Source organism: Rhinoraja longicauda, chromosome 14 (genome assembly GCF_053455715.1).
Source record: "Rhinoraja longicauda isolate Sanriku21f chromosome 14, sRhiLon1.1, whole genome shotgun sequence".
Classification (NCBI taxonomy): Eukaryota; Metazoa; Chordata; class Chondrichthyes; order Rajiformes; family Arhynchobatidae; genus Rhinoraja; species Rhinoraja longicauda.
This window is the reverse complement of record NC_135966.1, coordinates 3552521-3579839: the sequence shown is the minus strand read 5'-3', so window position 1 is coordinate 3579839 and position 27319 is coordinate 3552521. Positions and strand designations below refer to the sequence as shown.

The window sequence follows — 27319 nt, the reverse complement described above, 5'->3', positions numbered from 1 at the left end:
GTATGTAATGAGGCGCCCTGTCAGCTCACATCTATTGTGTGCAAGACTCACCCACTTGCAGCCTCTCTTTCTCATTCATGCAACAATGCCTGGATTTCATTGTAAATGCTGGCGCGTTCCCTCTTTAAAGCTGCAGAAGGTGGTGATTGAAGTGGCTGGGCACTTGTTGTCTCTCCCTGACCATGCGCATCAGCTTCCATTTGGCATCTGCCTCTCCACAAGCATCTGCCTGATAGGTTCGTAAGTGGGTAGGAGCAGAATCAGGCCCTTCGGCCCTTCGAGCCTGCACCGCCATTCAATATGATCATGGCTGATCATCCAACTCAGTATCCCGTACCTGCCTTCTCTCCATACCCCCTGAACCCTTTAGCCACAAGGGCCACATCTAACTCCCTCTTAAATATAGCCAATGAACTGGCCTCAACTACCTTCTGTGGCAGAGAATTCCACAGATTCGTCACTCTCTGTGCGAAGAAATGTTTTCTCATCTCGGTCCTAAAAGACTTCCCCCTTATCCTTAAGCTTTGACCCCTGGTTCTGGACTTCCCCAACATCTGGAACAATCTTCCTGCATCTAGCCTCTCCAACCCCTTAAGAATTTTATATGTTTCTATAAGATCCCCCCTCAGTCTTCTAAATTCCAGCGAGTATAAGCCTAGTCTATCCAATCTTTCTTCATATGAAAGTCCTGCCATCCCAGGGATCAATCTGGTGAACCTTCTCTGTACTCCCTCGCACTAATCAGGAATCTATCTATCTATGCCTTAAAAATATCCACTGTCTTGGGCTCCACAGACTTCTGCGGGCATCCGTCGAGAGTGATCCGGTGGTGTGCCACCGAGAATGAAGATCCAGCACTCTTCTCACTTTTCACTTACGAGGCCTGGATGGAGTGGATGTGGAGAGGATGTTTCCACTAGTGGGAGAGTCCAGGACCAGAGGTCACAGCCTCAGAATTAAAGGACGTTCCTTTAAGAAGGAGATGGGGTGGAAAATTTAGTCAGAGGGTGGTGAATCTGTGGAATTCTTTGCCACAGAAGGCTGAGGAGGCCAAGTCAGTGGATATTTTTAAGGCAGAGATAGATAGATTCTTGATTAGTACGGGTGTCAGGGGTTATGGGGAGAAGGCAGGAGAATGGGGTTAGGAGGGAGAGATAGATCAGCCATGATTGAATGGCGGAGTAGACTTAATGGGCCGAATGGCTGAATTCTGCGCCTGTTCCTTATGGATAGCGGAGTCAGGGGGTATGGAGAGAAGGCAGGAACGGGGTACTGATTGAGAATGATCAGCCATGATCACATTGAATGGCGGTGCTGGCTCGAAGGGCCGAATGGCCTCCTCCTGCACCTATTGTCTATTGTCTATGACCTCATGACCTAATGAGTCCCGCCATTTTCAATTGAGTCTAATGGCTTCATCTGGAGAAGGTAAGGTTAGGACTGGGGAGCAGAGCTGGCGTCTTTACCTGTGTGTGCGAGGGGTGAAAGCCTTTCCTGATGTACAAGCCAAAGAGCGCGTCCTTCCCCAGGGAGACGTTGAACTTGACGAACTGTGGCCGCTCGATGTACAGCTGAGATCTCCAGAACGCTGCAGGAGGAACCTCCTGGGAGACTCTCCGACCAATGTCCACATTCCCCAAATCAATACTGCTGTTTTTAATCGCCACTGTCCCTGTGGAGAAAGAAGAGAGGATCATAAGGTCATCTATATCCTAAAACTCACGTTTGTTTGTCTGTTTGTTCCTGAACTACAGACGAAACGGCGCACGATATCGCGACAATTTTAGGCCCACCTTACTCACCGTAAGTTATTCACATTTTAAAGTTTAAATCTATCTCCTCGGGAGGGAGGGGGGCGGGAGGGAGGGAGGAAGGGAGAAGGGAGGGAGGGCGGGAGGAGGGGGGATAAGGGGGATGGACTGGGGGGGAGGGGAAGGAGAGGGGGAGGGTAAAGGCGGAGGGAGGGGAAGAGGAGTGGGGAGTGGGGGAGGGAGGGGGAAGGAGGGCGGGAGGAGGGGAATAAGGGGGTTTGGAGGGGGGGAGGGGAAGGGGAGGGGGAGGGGAAGGGGGGAGGGAGGGAGGGGGAGAGGGAGGGGGAGAGGCTGAGGGGAGGGGGGAGGGAGGAGGGAGTGGAGGGAGGGGGTTGGGTGGGGAGAGAGGAGTGGGGGAGGAGAGGGTGCTGCACCAATGCAGGAGAGGTTTGGGCCCAAAGGTTCCACTTGGTCTATTGTGTATAAAATCATGAGAGGAGTAGATCGGGTAGATGCACACAGTCTCTTGCCCAGAGTAGGGGAATCGAGGACCAGAGGACACAGGTTTAAGGTGAAGGGGGAAAAGATTTAATAGGAATCCGAGGGGTAACTTTTTCACACAAAGGGTGGTGGGTGTATGGAACGAACCGCCAGAGGAGGTAGTTGAGGCTGGGATTATCCCAACGTTATCCCAATGTTTAAGAAGCAGTTAGACAGGTACATGGATAGGACAAGTTGCAGGCGTTTGCACCAAACGCAGGCAGGTGGGACTAGTGTAGCTGGGACATGTTGGGCATGTGGGCAAGTTGGACCGAAGGCCTGTTTGCCACACTGTATCACTCTAAGTGAAAGGAGCAGAATTAGGCCATTCGGCCCATCAAGTCTACTCCGCCATTCAATCATGGCTGATCTATCTCTCCCTCCTAACCCCATTCTCCTGCCTTCTCCCCATAACCTCTGACACCCGCACTAATCAAGAATCTATCTATCTCTGCCTTAAATATATCCACTGACTTGGCCTCCACAGCCTTTCGTGGCAAAGAATTCCTCAGATTCACCACCTTCTGACTAGAGAAATTCCTCCTCATCTCCTTCATAAAAGAACGTCCTTTAATTCTGAGGATCTTCAAAGGAAATTGTAGGAAGGAACTGCAGATGTTAGTTTACACCGGAGGTGGACTCAAAACTCTGGAGTAACTCAGTGGGTCAGGCAGCATCTCTGGAGAGAAGGACTGGGTGGCGTTTCGGGTCGAGACCCTTCTGCAGACTGAGAGTCAGGGGAGAGGGAAATGAGAAGAATGGGAGGGTGTGAAAAGTAAGAGCAGAGATCTCAACTAGGGAGAGAGGAAGAACAGCTTTTTCCAAGATTGATTACTTTTAATACAGAAAGGAAAAGGGGTGTTACATAGGAAATCAACAACCAATTACAATCTTAATACAATTCACATGGTTACAGAGAAAACAAAACCTAACCCATTAATACAGGTCACATGCTTCCAGGGAAACGCATCATCGAGGGAAGATTGAAACTAACTTTTCTACTTCCACACATGCCCATACAAGGAGTTGTTATTGAGAAAGAAAAGTCACTGTTATCCCACTATTCACGCCATTCTGCAGCTGCACCACCTTGCTTCTGACTTCCAACAACATCCAAGCTAATACTAGACACAAAGCACCCATTCTAGAACAAAAGAAGACTTTAGCACCTGTCTGCTTTCAATCAGTCTCAAGCTAAATAAACACATTCTTTACCACAGATAACACTGCTTCTCCAAACCAGCATCCATTTCATTGCTGATGATCACACGGTCATCCCCACCCAGCTCATCACCAAACTCCACCAGCTAGGCCTCAGCTCGTCATTATGTGACTGGATCCTGGACTTCCTGCTGGAGCGACCGCAGGCAGTGAGAATGGGCCCGCACCTGTCCTCCACTATCACCCTGAGTACCGGCACACCACAGGGCTGTGTTCTGAGTCCCATGCTCTACTCCCTCTTCACACACGACCGTGTTCCTGCATTCGACACCAACACCATTGTCAAGTTTGCAGACGACACAACGGTGATCGGGCTGATCACCAACGGGGATGAAACAAACTACAGAGCGGAGGTGCAGAACCTGGCGGACTGGTGCTCTGATAACAACCTGTCCCTAAATACCACCAAGACCAAGGAGCTGATCATCAACTTCCGTAGGTCACACAACGGGGAATACGCCCCGATCTTTATCAACGGGGACAGTGTGGAGAGAGTGTCCAGCTTCAAGTTTCTGGGCACTTACATTTTGGAGGACCTAACATGTTCCAATAACACCGCTGCGCTGGTCAAGAAGGCACAGCAACAACTGTTCTACCTAAGAACACTGAAGAAGTCTGGTCTACCCCAACAGCTGCTGACAACATTCTACCGCTGCACCATAGAGAGCATCCTAACACATGGCATCCCTGTGTGGTACCTCAGCTGCACGGAGGCAGAGAGGAGAGCTCTTCAGTGGGTAGTCCTTAGAGCTCAGAGGACCATCGGAACACAGCTACCAGCCTTGGAGGGCATCTACAACACACGATGCCTCAGAAAAGCCACCAGCATCCACAAAGACTCTTCACACCCCTGCAACAGTCTGTTCGAACTTCTACCATCGGGCAGACGATACAAGGCCTTCTACGCCCGCACCTCCAGACTCAGGAACAGCTTCATTCCCAGGGCCATAGCTGCTATGAACCGGTCCGTCCTGCTGAGCCGGACGGTCACATCGCACAGTGAACCGGCACAGATCTACTTGCACTTTATTCTGTCTTAAAACTGTTCTAATTTGTTTCATTGGGTTGTTTAAATTAATACTGACCAGCTAATTAATTTATTGCATCGTATGGGAGGCGCATTCCCAATCTCGTTGTACCCCTGTACAATGACAATAAAGGTATATTGTATTGTATTGCATTGTATTGTAGGCATTCATTTTCTATTAGCTAAAACAACAACAAAAGTTATTTGTAACCATCTACAACAAAATATCAATATCACTAATCAACGGCACAAGCTAATAATGTCGGAAAATGCTGGTACAGATCGAAGGTATCACAAAATGCTGGAGTAACTCAGCGGGTCAGGCAGCATCTCAGGAGAGAAGGAATGGATGACGTTTCGGGTCGAGACCCTTCTTCAGACATTCCTTCTCTCCAGAGATGCTGCCTGTCCTGCTGAGTTACTCCAGCACTCTGTGACACAAGCTAATAGCATCCTTATACGCTATAGATCCTCAAAGGGAAACGAGAAATGTGAAAGGGGTTCAAGGAGAATATAGAATCGATCATTGTTTGCCAGGGGAAGGTGACAACGAGGCATGTAATGATCCTTGATCTTTTTAACATTGGCATGGCCACATTTATTGTGTATTGATTTTGGATTTTAGAGTTAGAGTGTGGAAACAGCCCTTTGGCCCACCGAGTCCGTGCCGACCGCAGTCCGAGTCCATATACTAACCCAGTGCTTCCTAAACTATTTTGTTGTCATTCACCCTTGAGTTTTTATCACAAAATTTCATTCACCCTCGACTAAATGTTCTTGTTTTTTGGTGAATTTCGTCTTATTCTCCCTTGTGTATAATTCTATTTATATTAAGTCATTCACCCTTCATTCACCCCTCTGGTTTCATTCAACCCAAAGTAATATCATTCACCTTTGGGTGAACCGTTCACCAGTTTATGAAGAACTGCACCAACCTGCACACACGAGAGGCAACTATTTTTTCTAACTTACCAAAGCCAATTCACCTACACACCTTGAAGGTATTTATTCACAAAATGCTGGAGTAACTCAGCAGGTCAGGCAGCATCTCAGGAGAGAAGGAATGGGTGACGTTTCGGGTCGAGACCCTTCTTCAGACTGATGTCAGGGGGGCAGGACAAAAGAAGGATATAGGTGGAGACTATATATAGGAGGAGGGGAAGAGAGGGACAGAGGAACTATCTAAAGTTGGAGAAGTCAATGTTCATACTGCTGGGCTGCAAACTGCCCAGGTGAAATATGAGGTGCTGTTCCTCCAATTTCCAGTGGGCCTCACTATGGCACTGGAGGAGGCCCATAACAGAAAGGTCAGAATGGGAATGGGAGGGGGAGTTGAAGTGCTCAGCCACCGGGAGATCAGTTTGGTTAATGCGGACCGAGCGCAGGTGTTCAGCGAAGCGATCGCCGAACCTGCGCTTGGTTTCACCGATGTAAATAAGTTGACACCTAGAGCAGCGGATGCAATAGATGAGGTTGGAGGAGGTGCAGGTGAACCTTTGTCTCACCTGGAAAGACTGTTTGGGTCCTTGGATGGAGTTGAGGGGGGAGGTAAAGGGACAGGTGTTGCATCTCATGCAGTTGTAGGGGAAAGTGCCCGGGGATGGGGTGGTTTGGGTAGGAAGGGACGAGTGGACCAGGGAGTTACGGAGGGAACGGTCTCTGCGGAACGCAGAGAGGGGAGGGGATGGGAAGATATGGCCAGTGGTGGGGTCCCGTTGTAGGTGGCGGAAATGTTGGTGAATGATTATGCTGCCTGACCTGCTGAGTTACTCCAGCATTTTGTGAACAAATACCTTGTACCAGCATCTGCAGTTATTTTCTTATTTCACCTACACACCTTTACGTCTTTGGATTGTGGGAGGAAACCGGAGCACCCGGAGAAAACCCACGCAGGGAGAACGTTCGCCCCGTGACCGCGTGGGTTAATTGTCCCTCTGTAAATTGCCCCCTCGTGTGTTCAGAGTGGATGAGGAAGTGGGATAATGTAGAACCAGAGTGAGTGGGTGATTGATGGCCAGTGTGGACTCGGTGGGCTGAAGGGCCTGTTTCCATGCTATAAACACTAATCCCACCCCACCATTCAACACAAATCACAGTTGATTTGCCCCAGATCCTATTTCCTCTTCGGCGCTAATTCCTTGAGTGCAAGGATATTCTTGCTATTGAGGGCGTGCAGCGTAGGTTTACTAGGTTAATTTCCGGAATGGCGGGACTGTCATATGTTGAAAGACTGGAGCGACTGGGCTTGTATACACTGGAATTTAGAAGGATGAGAGGAGATCTTATCGAAACATATAAGATTATTAAGGGGTTGGACACGTTAGAGGCAGGAAACATGTTCCCAATGTTGGGGGAGTCCAGAACCAGGGGCCACAGTTTAAGAATATTGTCTATTGTCTATTGATTTCACAGATTGCCGCACAACCCAGGTGATTATTTGCGTGTCAGCCGGAGAAGCAGGTCTACAATCACATGTTACTATCGCTCCACGCTCCGAAATCTCTCCCCCTCCAGCAACATTTCTTACTTTGCCAAGTATCTATACAGTGTAAATGCCTCGATTGTGAACGTGTATTGTCTTCGCCGTGACTGGAGAGCACGCAACATGGTGGCACGGTGGCGTAGCGGTAGAGTTGCTGCCTTACAGCGCCAGAGACCCGGGTTCGATCACGACTGCGGGAGCCGTCTATACGGAGTTTGTACGTTCCCCTGTGGGTTTTCTCCGAGATCTTCGGTTTCCCCCCACACTCCAAAGACAGGTATGTAGGTTAATTGGATTTGTAAGAAAATAACTGCAGATGCTAGTACAAATCGAAGTTATTTATTCACAAAATGCTGGAGTAAATCAGCTGGTCAGGCAGCATCTCAGGAGAGAAGGAATGGGTGACGTTTCGGGTCGAGACCCTTCTTCAGACTGATGTCAGGGGGGCGGGACAAAGGAAGGATATAGGTGGAGACAGGAAGATAGAGGGAGGTCTGGGAAGGGGGAGGGGAAGAGAGGGACAGAGGAACTATCTAAAGTTGGAGAAGTTGGTTTGGTACAAATTTAAATTGTCCCTAGTGTGTGTAGGATAGTGTTAGTGTGCGGGGATCGCTGGTCGGCGCGGACTCGATGGGCCTAAGGGCCTGTTTCCGCGCTGTATCTCTAAACTAAACTAAACTAAAGTATAGAAAAGCTTTTCGCTGTACCTCGGCACGCGTGACAATAAACTAAACCGAAGAAGGGGGAATCCCTGCGTTGGTTTGATGCGTTTTTCTGAGGCAGATTATTCAGTGAATGAGCTTTGAGAAAATCACCACCACACAGTGGCAATCAAAACAATGTGGCGGTCCTATTGTAGAAACACTTGAACCTTCTCAAATGACATTTCACAGTGAAATACAATTTCACTACAAGCACTCAGCAATGGCTAATGGACTGTTAAAACATATTTGATGCAAAGACGGCAGTGGTGACAAACAGTAAATTAGCCCGTTACACATTCCCACCTCCGGCTGCACATTCAAGCCTCTATTTGCTCGAGAAATTATCCGAAATGTGCTCGAGCCGGTTTAGTAGTGAACTGGGAACTCCAACGGCCAAAAGAATCAACTGCCGGGCTGTGATGAATGTCAGATTAGCTTAGTTCTGTTTCGTTTACAGATACGGCGCGGAAACAAGCCCTTCAAGCCCACTGAATCAGCGCCGACCAGCGATCCCCGCACATTAACTGCTGTACACACTCGGGACAACGTTACAATTGCACCAAGCCAATTAACCTGCAAACCTGAACGCCTCTGGAATGCGGGAGGAAACCGAAGATCTCGGAGAAAGCACACGCAGGTCACGGGGAGAACGTACAATCTCCGTACAGACAGCGCCCGTAGTCGGGATGGAACCTGGGTCTCTGGCGCTGAGAGGTGGCAACTCTACCGCTGCGCCACCGTGCTGCGGTCTTTCCAAATGAATGTCTGTAGGTGGAATGGATGACAACAGAAACGTCACACTGTCTTTTGCTCCAGTGGTGCTTTGACCCGCTGAGTTACTCCAGCATCTTGTGTCTATCTTCAGTGTAAGCCCGATCTGCAGTTCCTTCCTACATATTTACATTACAATTGGAGTTTGTGACTCTTTTTAATACTTATCCGCAGGTGGAATGCATGGGAACAGCCATGTATTTCCATAACTCATGGATGATTTCCCAGTTGACAAACATTTTAACTCCCCCTCCCACTCCCACACTGAGTTTTCTGTCCTGGGCCTCCTCCACTGTCAGAGTGAGGTAGGGTTGCCAACTGTCCCGTATTAGCCGGGACATCCCTTATTTTGGGCTAAATTGGTTTGTACCATAAGGAACTGCCTTTGTCCCATATTAGGCCCAGGGGGCGCCGTAGGCCCAGACACTGTAGGCCCGGGCACTGTAGGCCTGGACGCTGTAGGCCTGGACGCTGTAGGCCTGGATGCTGTAGGCCCGGATGCTGTAGGCCCAGAAGCTGTAGGCCCGGATGTTGTAAGCCCGGACGCTGTAGGCCCGGACACTGTACGCCCGGACGCTGTAGGCCCGGACGCTGTAGGTCCGGACGCTGTACGCCCGGACGCTGTAGGCCCGGACGCTGTAGGCCCGGACGCTGTAGGCCTGGACGCTGTAGGCCCGGACGCTGTAGGCCCGGACGCTGTAGGCCCGGACGCTGTACGCCCGGATACTGTAGGCCCGGACGCTGTAGGCACGGAAGCTGTAGGCACGGGGGCCGCTGTAGATCCGGGGATCGCTGGTCGGCGCGGACTCGGTGGGTTGAAGGGCCTGTTTCCGCGCTGTATCTCTAAACTAAACCAAACTAAACCAAACTAAACTCTAGCTTGGGCAATATTTTTCACGTTGACGTGGCATTATAAAGGGTGTTTATTGATTGCTGTAGAAAGTCAAGAACCCGCTGGTCCCGTGGAGAAACACCATTCACCTATGGGACGTGGATGAACGATGTCCTAACCCTCGCACTGCTCTCCCATGGCCTCCTCACCCATTGCCATATCCCCAGCGCCGCCAATTAACAGAGCGGAGCTCGTCTCCTGTGAACGATTAGAGCCTGTGTCGGAACCAGTGCGGAATACCTAGCGGTGTTGGGCGTACAGTTGGGTCCGGGGCTCTCCAGGTGTGGAGTCTGAACGTGTCCATACAAGGAGCTGAACTCCCAGCCTGTCCAGGGCTCCAGGTGAAGGATCCATCCCACCTACCCAGGTGTTTCTCCGTAGGTTTCCCAGCTGCCTAGGTGTTGATCACACCTCTCCACACGAGCCAGTTGCAAAGCAACTCTCTCTCGAAGTTCTCTCTCGAGGTTTGCCCTCTGCAAACTCACATCCACCCCGTGAAGCGGGAAGAGTTAACCGAGCAGTTGCCCAGTGCAACAAGGGGGAGGAGGCGAGTGAGATCGCACTCATCCACACCCGCACAGAACATCGGATTCAAACCATATCGGATTCCTCTGAAAATGAGCTGAAAACAAGTTGTGCTTGTTATCTTGTACAAGCACAGGACGTAACTGGGAGTGATTTGCAGGCAGTAATTCAATCAAGGGACCCAGAGGTAGTCCCTGGGCACCATAATGGATGTCTGGGAACGCATCCAAGGCAGATCTGAAGACTTCCTGAGGCATTAGAAGTTGCCTGGGTAAAGTTGGAGCGGATCAGAGCAATGATGTGCATGACACGCTGATATTAGTCCAGGCAGCGCGTGTTCTGTGGAGCACGCTCAGCTGGTCACCTGCACACTCCAAGGTAAATCTAAAGCCTCGACACCCGTTCGAATCAAGAATTTGTCTGTCTCTGCCATAAAAAAGCGACCTCTGCACAAGGATTTTCAAATCAGTCACCCTGACAGGGTGAACACACAATAAATCTGTGTAGGAAGGAACTGCAGATGCTGGTTTACACCGAAGACAGACACAAAATGCTGGAGTAACCCAGCGGGACGGGCAGCATCTTTGGAGAGAAGGAATGGGTGACGTTTCGGGTCGAGATCCTTCTTCAGACTTAAAGTCAGGGGCAACGAAAGTGAGAGATCTAGACAATGATGTGGAGAGATGTAGGACAAATGAATGAAAGATTTGCAAAAAAAGTAACAATGATAAAGGAAACGGGCTAATAACAATAGACAATAGGTGCAGGAGGAGGCCATTCGGCCCTTCGAGCCAGCACCGCCATTCAATGTGATCATGGCTGATCATTCTCAATCAGTACCCCGTTCCTGCCTTCTCCCCATACCCCCTGACTCCGCTATCCTTAAGAGCTCTATCTAGCTCTCTCTTGAATGCATTCAGAGAATTGGCCTCCACTGCCTTCTGAGGCAGAGAATTCCACAGATTCACAACTCTCTGACTGAAAAAGTATTTCCTCATCTCAATTCTAAATGGCCTACCCCTTATTCTTAAACTGTGGCCCCTGGTTCTGGACTCCCCCAACATTGGGAACATGTCTCCTGCCTCTAACGTGTCCAACCCCTTAATAATCTTATACGTTTCGATAAGATCCCCTCTCATCCTTCTACAGTTAGCTGTGGGCTCGGTGAGAGCGAGAAGCTGGGGCAACTAGTTTGGGGGAGGGGTGGAGAGAGGGAGTGCAGGGGTTACTTGAAGTTAGAGAAATCAATATTCATACCACTGGGTCTGCCAAGACGCAACAAAGAAGTCCTCCAGCTGATCACACCTTGCAGTGGGTGGCTACCTGGGGAAAGAGGCACGCTGAAATTGTCACTCAGTCTGTGCTCAATCTGTACGTGTGTCTTATATAGACGGGCGGTGCGGTTTGTCAGTCTGGAACTGGATAACAATTGATTATAACAGTCCACTGTTCAGATGACATTTTATATTTTGACCTTAGGAAAAGCTGTCATCCCTGAGATGATGTATATTCCTCCAAGTTGCACGAAATAAAGAAAAAAGAAATGATCCACTATTAAGAATGATCTGTTACTGTCGGCAGGTTCCGGGCACCTGACAGATGGGACCGTTGGAGCAGGGACAATGGGAATGGCAGACAGAGAGGTGCCGGTAGATGCAGGGAACTGCAGACGTTTCTCCATCGAGGAAAGACACAAAGTGCTGGAGTAACTCAGCGGGTCAGGCAGCATCTGTGGAGAACATGGATAGGTGACGTTTCACAGAGTGCTGGAGTAACTCAGCGGGTCAGGCAGCATCTCTGGAGAACATGGATAGGTGACGTTTCTGGTCAGGATTCTTCTTCAGTCTAAAGGGTCCCAACCCGAAACATCAACGATTCATGTTCTCCAGAGATGCTGCCTGACCCGCTGAGTTTTTGAGCACTGGGCCTGTACTCGCTGGAGTTTAGAAAGTTGAGGGGGGGACCTCATTGAAACTTACAGAATAATGAAAGGCGTAGATAGAGTGGATGTGGAGAGGATGTTTCCACTGGTGGGAGAGTCTAGGACCAGAGGGCACAGCCTCAGAATTAAAGGGCGCTCTTTTAGAAAGGAGGTGAGGAGGAACTTCTTTAGTCAGAGGGTAGTTAATCTATGGAACTCATCGCCACAGAGGGCTGTGGAGGCCAAGTCAGGGGATATTTTCAAGGAAGAGATAGACAAATTCTTCTTTATAACGAGTGTCAAGGGTTATGGGGAGAAGGCAGGAAATGGGATTAGGAGGAAGAGATCAGCCATGATTGAATGGCGGAGTGGATTCGATGGGCCGAATGGCCTAATCCTACTCCTATAACTTGTGAACTTGGGAACTTGTGAGTTACTCCAGCACTCTGTGAAACGTCACCTATCCATGTTCTCCACAGATGCTGCCTGACCCGCTGAGTTACTCCAGCACTTAATGCAGGGAATCACGGGACAGTTGGCCTAACATCTGTCCTTGGGAAAGGGTTAGGAGCCATCTTTAAAGATGTTGGAGCATGACATTTAGAAATGCCTCAGAAGGCAGTGGAGGCCAGTTCTCTGAATGCATTCAAGAGAGAGCTAGATAGAGCTGTTAAGGATAGCGGAGTCAGGGGGGTATGGGGAGAAGGCAGGAACGGGGTACTGATTGAGAATGATCAGCCATGATCACATTGAATGGCGGTGGTGGCTCGAAGGGCCGAATGGCCTCCTCCTGCACCTATTGTCTATTGTCTAAATAATCCACATAACTGGGCAAAGTCAACATTTATTCTGTGAAAGGGAAACCATGTTTAATTGTGAGATTTCCACTTCACAAGGTCACGTTTAACTAATTTACTGAAGTCTTTTGAAGTTCTCGGATTAAGGGAAACTCATGGATATTTTGCGCTTAGATTTCCGGAATGCATTTGACATGGCTCAGCATCAAAGATTACTGAGGAACATTAAAGGTCATAAGTAACTTTGGCAGTGATAGACGATTGGCTGCCTTTCAGGAGACAGAGGGTAAACATAACTTGGTTCATAAGTGATAGGAGTAGAATTAGGCTCATCTTTCTGGCCCATCAAGTCCACTCCGCCATTCAATCATGGCTGATCTATCTTTCCCTCTCAACCCCATTCTCCTGCCTTCTCCCCGTAACCCCTGACACCCGCACTAATCAAGAATCCAAAGATGGACCCAAAATGCTTGAGAAAGGTCTCGGCCTGAAACAACACCCATTCCTTCCCTCCAGAGATGCTGCCTGTCCCGCTGAGTTTCCCCAGCATTTTGGGGTCTACCTTCGATTTAAACGGGCATCTGCAGTTCTTTCCCACACATTTAATCAAGAATCCATCTACCTTCGCCTTAAAAATATCCATTGACTTGACCTCCACAACTTTCTGTGTCAAAAAATTCAGCACCCTCTGACTAAAGAAATGCGTCCTCATCTCCTTCCTAAAGGAACGCCCTTTGATTCTGAGGCTGTGCCCCCTGGTCCTAGACTCTCCCACTAGTGGAAACATCCTCCGCACATCCACTCTATCCCGGCCTTTCACCGTTCTGTAAGTTTCAATGAGGTCCCCCCTCATCCTTCTAAACTCCAGCGAGTGCAGGCCCAGTGCCCACAAACGCTCATCATAGGTTAACCCGCTCATTCCTGGGATCATTCTTGTAAACATCCTCTGGACCCTCTCCAGAGCCAGCACATCCTTCCTCAGACTTGGGGCCCAAAATTACTCACAGTGCTCCAAATGTGGCCTGACCAGCGCCTCATAGAGCCTCAGAATTACATCCCTGTTTTCGTATTCTAGTAAATAAACGGCAGCATTGCATTTGCCTTCCTTAGTTCCAATTCGACGTGCAAATTAACTATTTGGTGATCCTGCACCAGCACTCCAAGTCCTGTTCTTCTGTTTGGTATGAATTAACGTGCTGAGTCGGGTTGCCAACTTCCTCACTCTCAAATAAGGGACACAAGGTGACGTCACCGCCCCGCGCCCCATGTGACCTCACCCAACCAGCGCCCACGTGCTCCCGCTCCACCAATGGCGGCCGCCCGGGCTGGGAGGCAGATTGCTACGCAACCTCTGTTAGACGGAGCCCGGGCCTCCGGGCCTGCACTGTACGGGCCTACACTGTCCGGGCCTGCACTGTCCAGGCCTACAGTGTCCAGGCCTACAGTGTCCAGACGTACAGTGTCCAGGCCTACAGTGTCCAGGCCTACAGTGTCCAGGCCTACAGTGTCCAGACCTACAGAGTCCAGGCCTACGGTGTCCAGGCCTACAGTGTCCAGGCCTACAGTGTCCAGGCCTACAGTGTCCAGGCCTACAATGTCCAGGCCTACAGTGTCCGGGCCTACACTGTCCAGGCCTAGTATCCGGGCCTACAGTGTCCGGGCCTACAATGTCCAGGCCGACAGTGTCCGGGCCTACAGTGTCCAGGCGTACAGTTTCCGGGCCTACAATGTCCAGGCCTAGTGTCCGGGCCTACAGTGTCCAGGCCTACAGTGCCCCCCAGGCCTAATACGGGACAAGGGTGGTCCCATACGGGACAAACCAACTTAGCCCAAGATACGGGATATCCAGGCTAACACGGGACAACCCTAGTTGGCAACCCTATTGCTGAGTGGCCCTCAACACTCCACCATTTATGCATCTGACGTGGATGGAGGTTTCACGCTGAAAGAGTGCAGAGGAGATTTACAAGGATGTCGCCAAGACCTGAATACCTGAACTATAGAGAGAGGTTGGGCAGGCTAAGGCTTTGTCCCTTGGAGTCTAGGAATGCTGCGGGATAATCTTATAGAGTTCAGTTTAGTTTATTGTCACATGGACCGAGCGAGGTACAGTGTAAAGCTTTTGCAGCGTCCTAACCAGTCAGTGGAACGACTACACATGATTACAATCGAGCAGTCCACAGTGTACAGATACATGATAAAGGGAACAATGTTTAGTGCAAGATGAGGTCCAGTAAAGCCCGATTAAAGATAGTCCGAGGGTCTCCAATGAGGTAGATGGTAGGTCAGGATTTTTCTCTAGTTGTTGATAGAATGGTTCAGTTGGAGTCATAGAGTCATTGGACGATACGGTGTGGAAACAGGCCAACTTGCCCACACCGGCTAACATGTCCCAGCTACACTAGTCCCAATGCCCACATTTGGTCCATATCCCCCCAAACCTGTCCTATCCATGTACCTGTATAACTGTTTCTTAAACGTTGGGATAGTCCCAGCCTCGACTACCTCCTCTGGCAGCTTGCCTGATAACAACGGGCAAGAAACTGTCCCGGAATCTAGAGGTGTGCGTTTTCACACTTCTATATGAATAATGTAGTGTATAATAATATCACAAGGCCATGCATAGGGTGAATGCATCAAGCATCTTTCAATGGGTAGGGGAACCAAGAACTAGAGGGCATAGGTTTAAGGTGAGAGGGGAAAGAGTTAAATGGAATCAGAGAGGCAGTGTGCTCACAAAAAGGGTGGTGGGGACATGATTATTGTTCTAGTTGGATTACAATCAGACAAACAGATCTCTCATACGCTAAGGATATGTTTCGAATCTTCCAATCTACCTCATTGAGGCCCTTGCGCTTTTTCTCTTTACCTGCACTTTCTCAGCAGCGGAAACGCCAACTTCAACCCTCCATTTATTTTCTCTTTTGGACAACCTATAGAACTCAGGGATGGTATGCTTTGGACAACCTATAGAACTCAGGGATGGTATGCTTTGAGTAAAATAAAATGCGCAGGAGTAACTCAGCAGGTCATACAGCACCTGTAGGAAGGATTGGCCAGATGACGTATCAGATACGATACGATACGATAGAACGATTGTTTATCCCAGGAGGGAAATTGGTCACAAAGATCAGGACCCATCAGAGCCTAAAGAAGGGTCCCGACCCAAAATGTCACCTGTTCGTTTCTTCCACAGATGTTGCCTGACCTACTGAGTTACTCCGACACTTTATATTTTGTTCAATATTCCAGCATCTGCAGTTCCTTGTGTCTCGATTTGACAGTGTAGCACGCAAAACAAAGTTTTTCACTGTATCTCAGAGCTAGTGATTGAGCTATTGCCTCACAGCACCAGAGACCCGGGTTCGATCCCGACTACGGGCGCCGTCTGTACGGGTTTGTACGTTCTCCCCATGACCTGCGTGGGTTTTCTCTGAGATCTTCGGTTTTCTCCCACACTCCAAAGACGTATAGGTTTGCAGGTTAATTGGCTTGGTGTAAAATGTAAAAATTGTCCCTAGTGTGTGTAGGATAGTGTTAGTGTGCGGGGATCGCTGGTCGGCGCGGACTCGGTGGGCCGAAGGGCCTGTTTCCACGCTGTATCTCTAAACTAAACTAAAGCATGTGACAGGAATAAACCGATACAGATACGTGCAATGGAAACTTATTTTAATTCTTTACGGGGTGATTTCGTTGGATGAGATATGGCAGAGAATTAGCAAAAATGATGAGATTATTTGATGCTGATAATGAGGAAAGCTACCCAATAGCCTTGAATGGGCGAGGAGAAATAAACCTGCATTTATTTAGCACCTTTGATAGTATGAGGTTACTCCAAAGATATTTATGAGCAATGAAGAACACTATGAAGTGCGGTCGCAATGTGTGAAACACCAGGTACAGTTTGTGCCGTGAAAGTTCCGACCCACAGCAATGTCGTAATTAGGTGCAAATATATAAGTCGCGTAACACAGAACGGTACAGCACAAGAGCAGGCCCTTCAGCCCACAGTGTCCATGCCGAACATGATGCCAAGACCAACTCTGTCTGTGTAGGAAGGAACTGCAGATGCTGGTTTAAACCGAAGATCGACACAAGATGCTGGAGTAACTCAGCGGGACGGGCAGCATCTCTGGAGAGAAGGAATGGGTGACGTTTCGGGTCGAGACCCTTCTTCAGACTGGCTGTTCCCATCCATTCCACCTACAGACATTCATTTGGAAAGACCGCGGTACAATAGACAATAGGCAATAGGTGCAGGAGTAGGCCATTCGGCCCTTCGAGCCAGCACCGCCATTCAATGTGATCATGGCTGATCATTCTCAATCAGTACCCCGTTCCTGCCTTCTCCCCATACCCCCTGACTCTGCTATCCTTAAGAGCTCTATCTAGCTCTCTCTTGAATGCATTCAGAGAATTGGCCTCCACTGCCTTCTGAGGCAGAGAATTCCACAGATTCACAACTCTCTGACTGAAAAAGTTTTTCCTCATCTCAGTTCTAAATGGCCTACCCCTTATTCTTAAACTGTGGCCCCTTGTTCTGGACTCCCCCAACATTGGGAACATGTTTCCTGCCTCTAACGTGTCCAACCCCTTAATAATCTTATACATTTCGATAAGATCCCCTCTCATCCTTCTAAATTCCAGTGTATTATAAGGTGATGCAGCGGTAGAGTTGCTGCCTCACAGCGCCAGAGACCCGGGTTCGATCCTGACTACAGGTGCTGTCTGTATGGAGTTTGTATGTTCTCCTTGTGACTGCGTGGGTTTTCTCCGAGAGCATCGGTTTCAGCAGATCAGTCTTGTCCCCATTCCTTCTCTCCAGAGATGCTGCCTGTCCCACTGAGTTACTCCAGCATTTTGTAACGTATCTGCCTGCACATGATGCATATCCCTCCATACCCTGCATATATGAAGGCATGTTGGCCTTCATAACGCGAGGAGTTGAGTACAGGAGTAAAGAGGTCCTTCTGCAGTTGTACAGGGCTCTAGTGAGACCGCACCTCGAGTACTGTGTGCAGTTTTGGTCTCCAAATTTGAGGAAGGATATTCTTGCTATTGAGGGCGTGCAGCGTAGGTTCACTAGGTTAATTCCCGGAATGGCGGGACTGTCATATGTTGAAAGACTGGAGCGACTAGGCTTGTATACACTGGAATTTAGAAGGATGAGAGGGGATCTTATCGAAACTTATAAGATTATTAAGGGAATTCCTGCTAGAGGCAGGAAACATGTTCCCAATGTTGGGGGAGTCCAGAAACAGGGGCCACAGTTTAAGAATAAGGGGTAGGCCATTTAGAACGGAGATGAGGAGAAACTTTTTCACCCAGAGAGATGTGAATCTGTGGAATTCTCTGCCTCAGAAGGCAGTGGAGTCCAATTCTCTGGAAGCTTTCAAGAGGGAGTTAGATAGAGCTCTTAAGGATAGCGGAGTCAGGGGGTACGCGGAGAAGGCAGGAACGGGGTACTGATTGTCAATGATCAGACATGATCACAGTGAATGGCGGTGCTGGCGCGAAGAGTTGAATGGCCTACCCCTGCACCTATTGTCTATTGTCTCTCCAAGGGCCTATGCAAAAGTCTGTTAAAGGCCAATGCCATACCCCTGCAGAGTGTTCCAGGCACCCACCACCCTCTGTGTAAACAAACTAGCCCCGCTCATCTCCTTTAAACTTTGCCCCTCTCACCTCCACGCTATGCCTTCTAGTATTTGATATTTCCATCCCGACTGTCTTCCCTATCTATGCCTCTCATAATGTTACACGGTTTTCAAGAGAGAGATAGATTTAGCTCTTTGGGCTGAGTGAATCAAGAGGTAAGGGGGAAAAGCCGGCACTGATTGTGGACGATCAGCCATGATCACATTGAATGGCGGTGCTGGCTCGAAGGGCCGAATGGCCTACTCCTGCACCTATTTTTCATTTTTTATATGTTTCTATATTCAATGGCTAAAAAGCAGTTTGGGACACCTTGACAACTTGAAAGGCTCTTTATAAATCTATTGTACCCCCCGTGGACTGGTATTGCAAAGATGTGCTGGATATAATAATAAGAATTTAAAATATTATAAATTAATAAGTGAAACACCAGGTAACCATAAAAGTGCAATCTAATATCTTGAACATGCTAACGTTTCCCAAGGCACATCACAGGAACTGGAACAGTAAAAAAATATCATCACAGATACTTTCTATAACACTTACAGTAGAATCCTGCAAATCTGATCATTTCGTTTTGCAAACTTCATGCATTTGGAAGGATGATCTGGATTTTTAGCCTGGACAATTTAGTCTTCACTCAGAGGGTGGTTGGTTTATGGAACGAGCTGCCAGAGGAGGTAGTTGAGGCAGAGACTGTCACAACATTTCAAAGAGGGTTTTGGATTGGCACATGTATATGCTGGCAATGGAGGGATATGGGTTGTGTGCAGTTCGATAACAGTTGGGCTTGGGATCATGAAATGACAGGCACCTGCAGATGCTGACTTACCGGAGTAAAGCACATACTGCTGGAGGAACTCAACGGGTCAGGCAGCATCTTGGTCATTGGCTCTGATTTGTTCTGAACCTTTACATACCTCTCAATTCCCCCTCCCCTGACTCTCAGTCTGAAGAAGGGTCTCAATCCGAAACGTCACCTATTCCTTTTCTCCCGAGTTGCTGCCTGACCCGTTGAGTTACTCCAGCTTTTTGGGTCTATCTTTGGTGTAAACCAGCATCTGCAGTTCCTTCCTACACATCTCTGGAGAACATGGATAGGTAACATTTCCCAGGGTCCAGTCCCGAAACGACACATATCCAGGTTCTCCAGAGCTTCCAAGATGGCGCGCGAAAGGTATGTTGGCATTCATAGCGAGGGGATTTGAGTATAGGAGCAGGGAGGTTCTGCTGCAGTTGTACAGGGCATTGGTGAGACCACACCTGGAGTATTGCGTACAGTTTTGGTCTCCTAATCTGGAGAAAGACATTCTTGCCATAGAGGGAGTACAGAGAAGGTTCACCAGATTGATCCCTGGGATGGCAGGACTTTCATATGAAGAAAGACTGGATAGATTCGGCTTGTACTCGCTGGAATTTAGAAGATTGAGGGGAGATCTTATAGAAACTTACAAAATTCTTAAGGGGTTGGACAGGCTAGATGCAGGAAGATTGTTCCCGATGTTGGGGAAGTCCAGAACAAGGGGTCACAGTTTAAGGATAAGGGGGAAGTCTTTTAGGACTGAGATGAGAAAGTTTTTTTTCACACAGAGAGTGGTGAATCTGTGAAATTCTCTGCCACAGAAGGTAGTTGAGGCCAGTTCATTGGCTATATTTAAGAGGGAGCTAGATGAGGCCCTTGTGGCTAAAGGGATCAGGGGGTATGGAGAGAAGGCAGGTACAGGATACTGAGTTGGATGATCAGCCATGATCATATTGAATGGCAGTGCAGGCTCGAAGGGCCGAATGGCCTACTCCTGCACCTATTTTCTATGTTTCTATGTTTCAATCACAGGCATGGAAGGTGACCCAGGCGACCATTTGCGTGCTAGCCACAGAAGCAGAGTTACAAACTCACATTACAATCGCTCCGCACTTTTATTCCCTTATCATGCACCTGTACACTGTGAACGGCTCGATTGTAATCATGCACAGTCTTTCTGCTGACAGGTTGGCGCGCAACAAAAGCTTTTCACTGCACCTCGGTACAGGTGACAGTAAACTAAACTGAACTGAACTGAACTCTTGGCATCATGTTCAGCACAGACATTGTGGGCCGAAGGGCCTGTCCTTGTGCAGGAAGGAACTGCAGATGCTGGTTTACACCGAAGATAGACACAAAGTGCTGGAGTAACTCAGCGGGACAGGCAGCAACTCTGGAGACAATAGACAATAGACAATAGGTGCAGGAGGAGGCCATTCGGCCCTTCGAGCCAGCACCGCCATTCAATGTGATCATGGCTGATCATTCTCAATCAGTACCCCGTTCCTGCCTTCTCCCCATACCCCCTGACTCCGCTATCCTTAAGAGCTCTATCCAGCTCTCTCTTGAATGCATTCAGAGAATTGGCCTCCACTGCCTTCTGAGGCAGAGAATTCCACAGATTCACAACTCTCTGACTGAAAAAGTTTTTCCTCATCTCAGTTCTAAATGGCCTACCCCTTATTCTTAAACCGTGTGAGAGAAGGAATGGGTGACGTTTCGGGTCGAAACCCTTCTTATAAACCCCAGTGCTGTGCTCTCCTATGTTCTATCTATGTTCTAACTAGAAAGCAGAGTTAGAGCAGCTTAGGATTGTACAATTCTGCAGGCATACACCATCTACAAGGTGCCATCTCCGTACGCTTGATGCACTTGCTTCTAGAGGCATCTCAGCGCTGAGTGAAGCCTTACAAGCCAATTCCTTTGTCACGGATAGAGTCTGTTCCTGCTCAGAGCAATCACGTCCCCTTCCGATGGGTTACACGACTTGCAGTCTACAACTGAAGGCCTTGTACGCTCACTTCGCCATGTGCAGTGACGTTGAGGCCTAGATCTATGGTGTGTATGGCACACAATGTGAATCGCCTCCGTTAGCTCATCGTGTTCCACACGGGCACCGCTAGCTTCGTGTTAAAGGCAAGCTATGGAACGGTAGGAGCTGATGGGACCGAGTTGGCAGCTTGCCTTACTTCGGCCTTTAGAGACACAGCATGGAAACAGGCCCTTCGGCCCACCGAGTCCGCGCCGACCAGCGATCCCCGCACACTAGCACTATCCTACACACACACTCGGGACAATTCACAATTATTTTTACCCAAGCCAACTAACCTACAAAACTGCACCTCTTTGGAGTGTGGGAGGAAACCGGAGCACCCTGAGAAAACCCACGCAGGTCACAGAGAGAACGTACAAACTCCGTACGGAAGGCACACGTAGTCGGGATGGAACCCGGGCCTCTGGTGCTGTGGAGGCCAAGTTAATGGATATTTTTAAGGCAAAGATTGATAAATTCTTGATTAGTGCGGGTGTCAGGGGTTATGGGGAGAAAGCTGGAGAATGGGGTTGAGAGGGAAAGATAGATCGGCCATGATTGAATGGCGGAGTAGACTTGATGGGCTGAATGGCCTAATTCTGCTCCTAGAACTTATAGACAATAGACAATAGGTGCAGGAGGAGGCCATTCGGCACTTCGAGCCAGCACCGCCATTCAATGTGATCATGGCTGATCATTCTCAATCAGTACCCCGTTCCTCCCTTCTCCCCATACCCCCTGACTCCACTATCCTTAAGAGCTCTATCTAGCTCTCTCTTGAATGCATTCAGAGAACTGGCCTCCACTGCCTTCTGAGGCAGAGAATTCCACAGATTTACAACTCTCTGACTGAAAAAGTTTTTCCTCATCTGCGTTCTAAATGGCCTACCCCTTATTCTTAAACTGTGGCCCCTTGTTCTGGACTCCCCCAATATCGGGAACATGTTTCCTGCCTCTAACGTGTCCAACCCCTTAATAATCTTATACGTTTCGATAAGATCTCCTCTCATCCTTCTAAATTCCAGTGTATACAAGCCTAGTCGCTCCAGTCTTTCAACATACGACAGTCCCGCCATTCCGGGAATTAACCTAGTAAACCTACGCTGCACGCCCTCAATAGCAAGAATATCCTTCCTCAAATTTGGAGACCAAAACTGCACACAGTATTCCAGTACTTATGATCATCTGAAGAATCAGATCGGTCTGAAGAAGGGTCCTGAACATCAGAAACGTCACCCATTCCTTCTCTCCAGAGATGCTGCCTGACCCGCTGAGTTACTCCAGCATTTTGTCTCTACGTCTCGACCCGCCACAGACGCTGCCTGGCTTGCCGTGTTCCTCCAGTGCTTTGTGTTTTGTTCATATGCTCCCTGTGGCTGTCATCAAGCTTAAAGAATGACCCCAACTCTCCAGCTAAAATATTCATTGACATTAGTTATTCTTAATATTGGAGAGAGTGGTGATTTAGAACATTGCTTTGGAAAGGAGCTATTAAATAAATCAACACACGCATGTACTGAGTAGGCAACAAATCAGCCGTAAAGTGTAACTTGATCCATCTTCACGTGAGGACCATTGTAATAAATTCAACCAGCATTGAGCTTTGTGAACTTATTGAGTGATGGCTTGTGAGAATGGCAAGCGTTAGAATTACACTGAAGTCTCACAATTAGGATGAAAACAAACTCAAGGTGCAATTATCAAGTGCTCTAATGTAAGACTACTTCCGATTGTGCTTAACGACAGCATTATGTGATCAGAATTGACTCAGAGCCAAAGAAGACATTATACCGGCTCTAAAGAACATCGGGTGAGGTATAGAGGTTACGACTAAGAAACATTAGAGCTTAGCTGAAGGTTCATGAGTTCACTAGTGATAGGAGCAGGATTAGGCTGTTCGGCCCATCAGTTTAGAGTTAGTTTAGAGATACAGCGCGGAAACAGGCCCTTCGGCCCACCGGGTCCGCGCCAACCAGCGATCCCTGCACACTAACACGCTAGGGACGATTTTTTACATTTACCAAGCCAATTAACCTACAAACCTGCACGTCTTTCGAGTGTGGGAGGAAACCGAAGATCTCGGAGAAAACCCACGCAGGTCACGGGGAGAACGTACAAACTCCGTACAGATGGCGCCCTTAGTCGGGATCGAACCCGGGTCTCCGGCGCTGCATTCGCTGTAAGGCAACAACGCTACCCTGCACCACTGTGACCGCCCTTAAGTCGACTCCACCATTCGATCGTGGCTGGTCTATCTCTCCCTCCTAACCCCATTCTCCTGCCTTCCCCCCGTAACCCCCTGCCAGCCAGTTCTGGACGTCTGAGTGGGAGAGTGGAGAGATGGGGACTTGGAAGATCTATGTCAGGGTCGAGGACATCATGGAGATTGCGAAGGGAGTTGATAAAGAGCTTGGGGAATTCTAGAAGGGGAAACCGAGGGCCGATGTCAGTGACCACAGGGGCAGACGGTGGTGAAAGCAAGAGAAAAGAAGCATGGAAATCCAGCCCATCCTCTCACCAACGTCTACAGATGCAGCAGAGGAAGCATCCCATCTGAATGCATAGGAAGGAATTGCAGATGCTGGTTTATAACGAAGATAGACACAAATGATGGCATCGCTACTGCACGGTGGCGCAGCGGTAGAGTTGCTGCCTCACGGCGCCAGAGACCCGGGTTCCATCATGACCACGGGTGCCGTCTGTACGGAGTTTGTACGTTCTCCCCGTGACCAGCGTTGGTTTTCCCCGAGATCTTCGGTTTCCTCCCACACTCCAAAGACGTACAGGTTTGTTGGTTAATTGGCTTGGTATAAATGTAAATTGTCCCTAGTGTGTGTAGGGTGGTGTTAAAATGCGGGGATTGCTGGTCGGTGCGGACTCGGTGGGCCGAAGGAGCCTGTTTCCGCACCGTATCTCTAAACCTAACTAAATTAAACAAAGTGATGGAGTAACTCAGCGGGTCAGGTAGCATCTCTGGAGAACATGGATAGGTGACGTTTGTTGAAAGACTGGAGAGACTAGGCTTGTATACACTGGGATTTAGAAGGATGAGAGGGGATCTTATCGAAACATATAAGATTATTAAGGGGTTGGACATGTTAGAGGCAGGAAACATGTTCCCAATGTTGGGGGAGCCCAGAACAAGGGGCCACAGTTTAAGAATAAGGGGTAGGCCATTTAGACCGGAGATGAGGAAAAACTTTTTCAGTCAGAGAGTTGTGAATTTGTGGAATTCTCTGCCTCAAAAGGCAGTGGAGGCCAATTCTCTGAATGCATTCAAGAGAGAGCTAGATAGAGCTCTTAAGGATAGCGGAGTCAGGGGGTATGGGGAGAAGGCTGGAACGGGGTACTGATTGAGAATGATCAGCCATGATCACATTGAATGGCAGTGCTGGCTCAAAGGGCCGAATGGCCTCCTCCTGCACCTATTGTCTATTGTCTATTTACAGAGTGCTGGAGTAACTCAGTGGGTCAGGCAGCATCTCTGGAGAACATGGATAGGTGACGTTTCACAGAGTGCTGGATCAACTCAGCGGGTCAGACAGCATCTCCGGAGAACATGGAAAGGTGACGTTTCACAGAGTGCTGGAGTAACTCAGCGGGTCAGACAGCATCTCCGGAGAACATGGAAAGGTGACGTTTCACAGAGTGCTGGATCAACTCAGCAGGTCAGGCAGCATCTCTGGAGAACATGGATGAGATGCTGCCTGACCCGCTGAGTTACTCCAGCACTATGTGCCTATCTATCAGGATGTATCACAGCTTGGTTTGGCAACTGCTGTGCCCGAGACCGCAGGAGAGTGCAAAGTCTCCATCTACACCTGTTCCTTCTCTCCAGGGATGCTGCCCGACCCGCTGAGTTACCCCAGCTTTTTGTGTCGAGCATCAGGTTAAAGTTAGTTGCAGTAAAGCAGGAAAAAAAGGTGTAAATAGAAGGAGAGTCTAAACAGGAACCATCAAATCTCTGCAACCAAAACATTCAATTAGGCCTGATTCTGTGTGGGGCATAAAATATTACCATAGGCCTGGGATAATTACATGTTTAATGGAACCCAAGATCCATGCGTTCCTTGTGGCACCGTCAGCAGCTGCACAAGTAGCTGCTTTGTTCGAGTTTGAAAATAAATATTTCTAGACAAAGACACGAAGAAATAAAAGGCTGCTCCCAATAGTGAGATGGGGATGGTTTCAGCCCTTCGTGCCAAAACCATCATTTATTTATTTCCCAATATTAATTTAAGTTAATGGGGCTTGACAGAGGTGTAACAAGCGTGCACTGGGGGATGATTTGCATTATCGTATTGGCTCGGATAGGTCCACTCCCAGTTGTGGCCGGGTCCATTGACGTCCTAAAGCCGACAGGCCTGGGTTTTGGAACATGGAACGGTACAGCTCAGGGACAGGCCCTTCGGCCCACAATGTCCGAGCCCAACATAATGCAAAGACCATCTCTTCTCTGCCTGCAACATAATCCATATCCCTCCATACCCTGCTCATTCAAGTGCCTATCTAAAAGCCTCTTAAACACAGAGTTGCCAACTGTCCCGTATTAGCCGGGACATCCCGTATTTTGGGCTAAATTGGTTTGTCCCGTACGGGACCGCCCCTGTCCCGTACTGGGCCCGGGGGGGGGGGGGGGGCGCTGTAGGCCCAGACAGTGTGGTAGGAAATAGACAATAGACAATAGCAGGAGGAGGCCATTCGGCCCTTCGAGCCAGCACCACCATTCAATGACGTTTCACAGAGTGTTGGAGTAACTCAGCGGGTCAGGCAGCATCTGTGGAGAACATGGATAGGTGACGTTTCACAGAGTGCTGGAGTAACTCAGCGGGTCAGGCAGCATCTGTGGAGAACATGGATAGGTGACGTTTCACAGAGTGCTGGAGTAACTCAGCGGGTCAGGCAGCATCTGTGGAGAACATGGATAGGTGACGTTTCACAGAGTGCTGGAGTAACTCAGCGGGTCAGGCAGCATCACTAGAGAACATGGATAGGTGACATTTTGGATCTGGACCCTTCCTTCGGCTGAATGTGGAGGGTGGGGGAACAAGGTGAAAGAGAGGTGGACAAAGTCTAGGTCGATACATAAGGTCATAACTAATAGGAGCAGAATTAGGCCATTCGGCCCAACAAGTCTACTCCACCATTCAATCATGGCTGATCTATCTCTCCCTCCTAACCCCATTCTCCTGCCTTCTCCCAAATAACCCTGGTACCTGTACTAACAGAGGGTTGTAGACAGATGGTTGGACGAAGGCCATGGATGAAAAGACAAAAAATGTGAAATAAGGAGATAAGAGGTGTGAATTGTGAAGCTAGAGGAAAGAATATGGGTGGAAGGTAAAGGGTGGGGGGAGGGGGGGTGAGATAGAAGGTGAGGAGGTTAATTTTACCTACAATTGGAGATATGTTTTTGTAAACCAGCATCAGCAATTCCTTCTTTCTCCATTCGACTTGAAACTGTTATTGTCGGTCTCACACGCAACCCCTCCAACAAAGGGGGTTTTCTAAGATCGGTCGCTTGGCCTATATTCCTCTCAGCCTTTCCTCAACCTGTTCCTGTCCAAAATGTCTTTTAAATGCTAATGACAGACACAAAATGCTGGAGTAACTCAGTGGTTCAGGCAGCATCTCTGGAGAACATGGATAGGTGACGTTTCACAGAGTGCTGGAGTAACTCAACGGGTCAGGCAGCATCTCTGGAGAGAAGGAATGGGCGACATTTCGGGTCAAGACCCTTCAGTCTGAAGAAGGGTCGAGACCCAAAAGGTCACCCATTCCTTCTCCTCAGAGATGTTGCCTGTCCCGCTGAGTTACTCCAGCATTTTGTGTCTACCTCTCCCATGTTCTCCAGAGATGCTGCCTGACCCGCTGAGTTACTCCAGCACTCTGTGAAACGTCACCTATCCATGTTCTCCACAGATGCTGCCTGTCCCGCTGAGTTACTCCAGCACTCTGTATCAATCTTTGTAATGAACCAGCACCTGCAGTTCTTTGCTTCTACATTTTGTCTTTCAAATGTTGTTATTGTCCCTGCCTTAATTTCCTCCTCTGCAAACCATTCCATGTACCCACCTGTCTACATTCCATGTACCCACCTGTGTACATTCAATGTACCCACCTGTGTACTCTGTGTGAAATGTTGCCCTTTAGGTTTCTATTATATTTTTCCCCTTCGCTTCAAACCTATGCCCTCTGG

General features: G+C 48.8%; 1 protein-coding gene across 11 annotated transcripts in view; it reads right to left on the bottom strand.

Moving 5' to 3' along the window:
• Positions 1-27319, bottom strand: part of LOC144600001 (teneurin-2-like) — a 1473402-nt gene that overhangs the window by 170738 nt on the left and 1275345 nt on the right. For all 11 annotated transcript variants that reach the window (XM_078411299.1, XM_078411301.1, XM_078411304.1 and 8 more), the window contains one exon: positions 1467-1672. In XM_078411299.1, coding sequence (XP_078267425.1) covers positions 1467-1672 — 206 coding nt within the window. The remainder of the gene's footprint in view (positions 1-1466; positions 1673-27319) is intronic.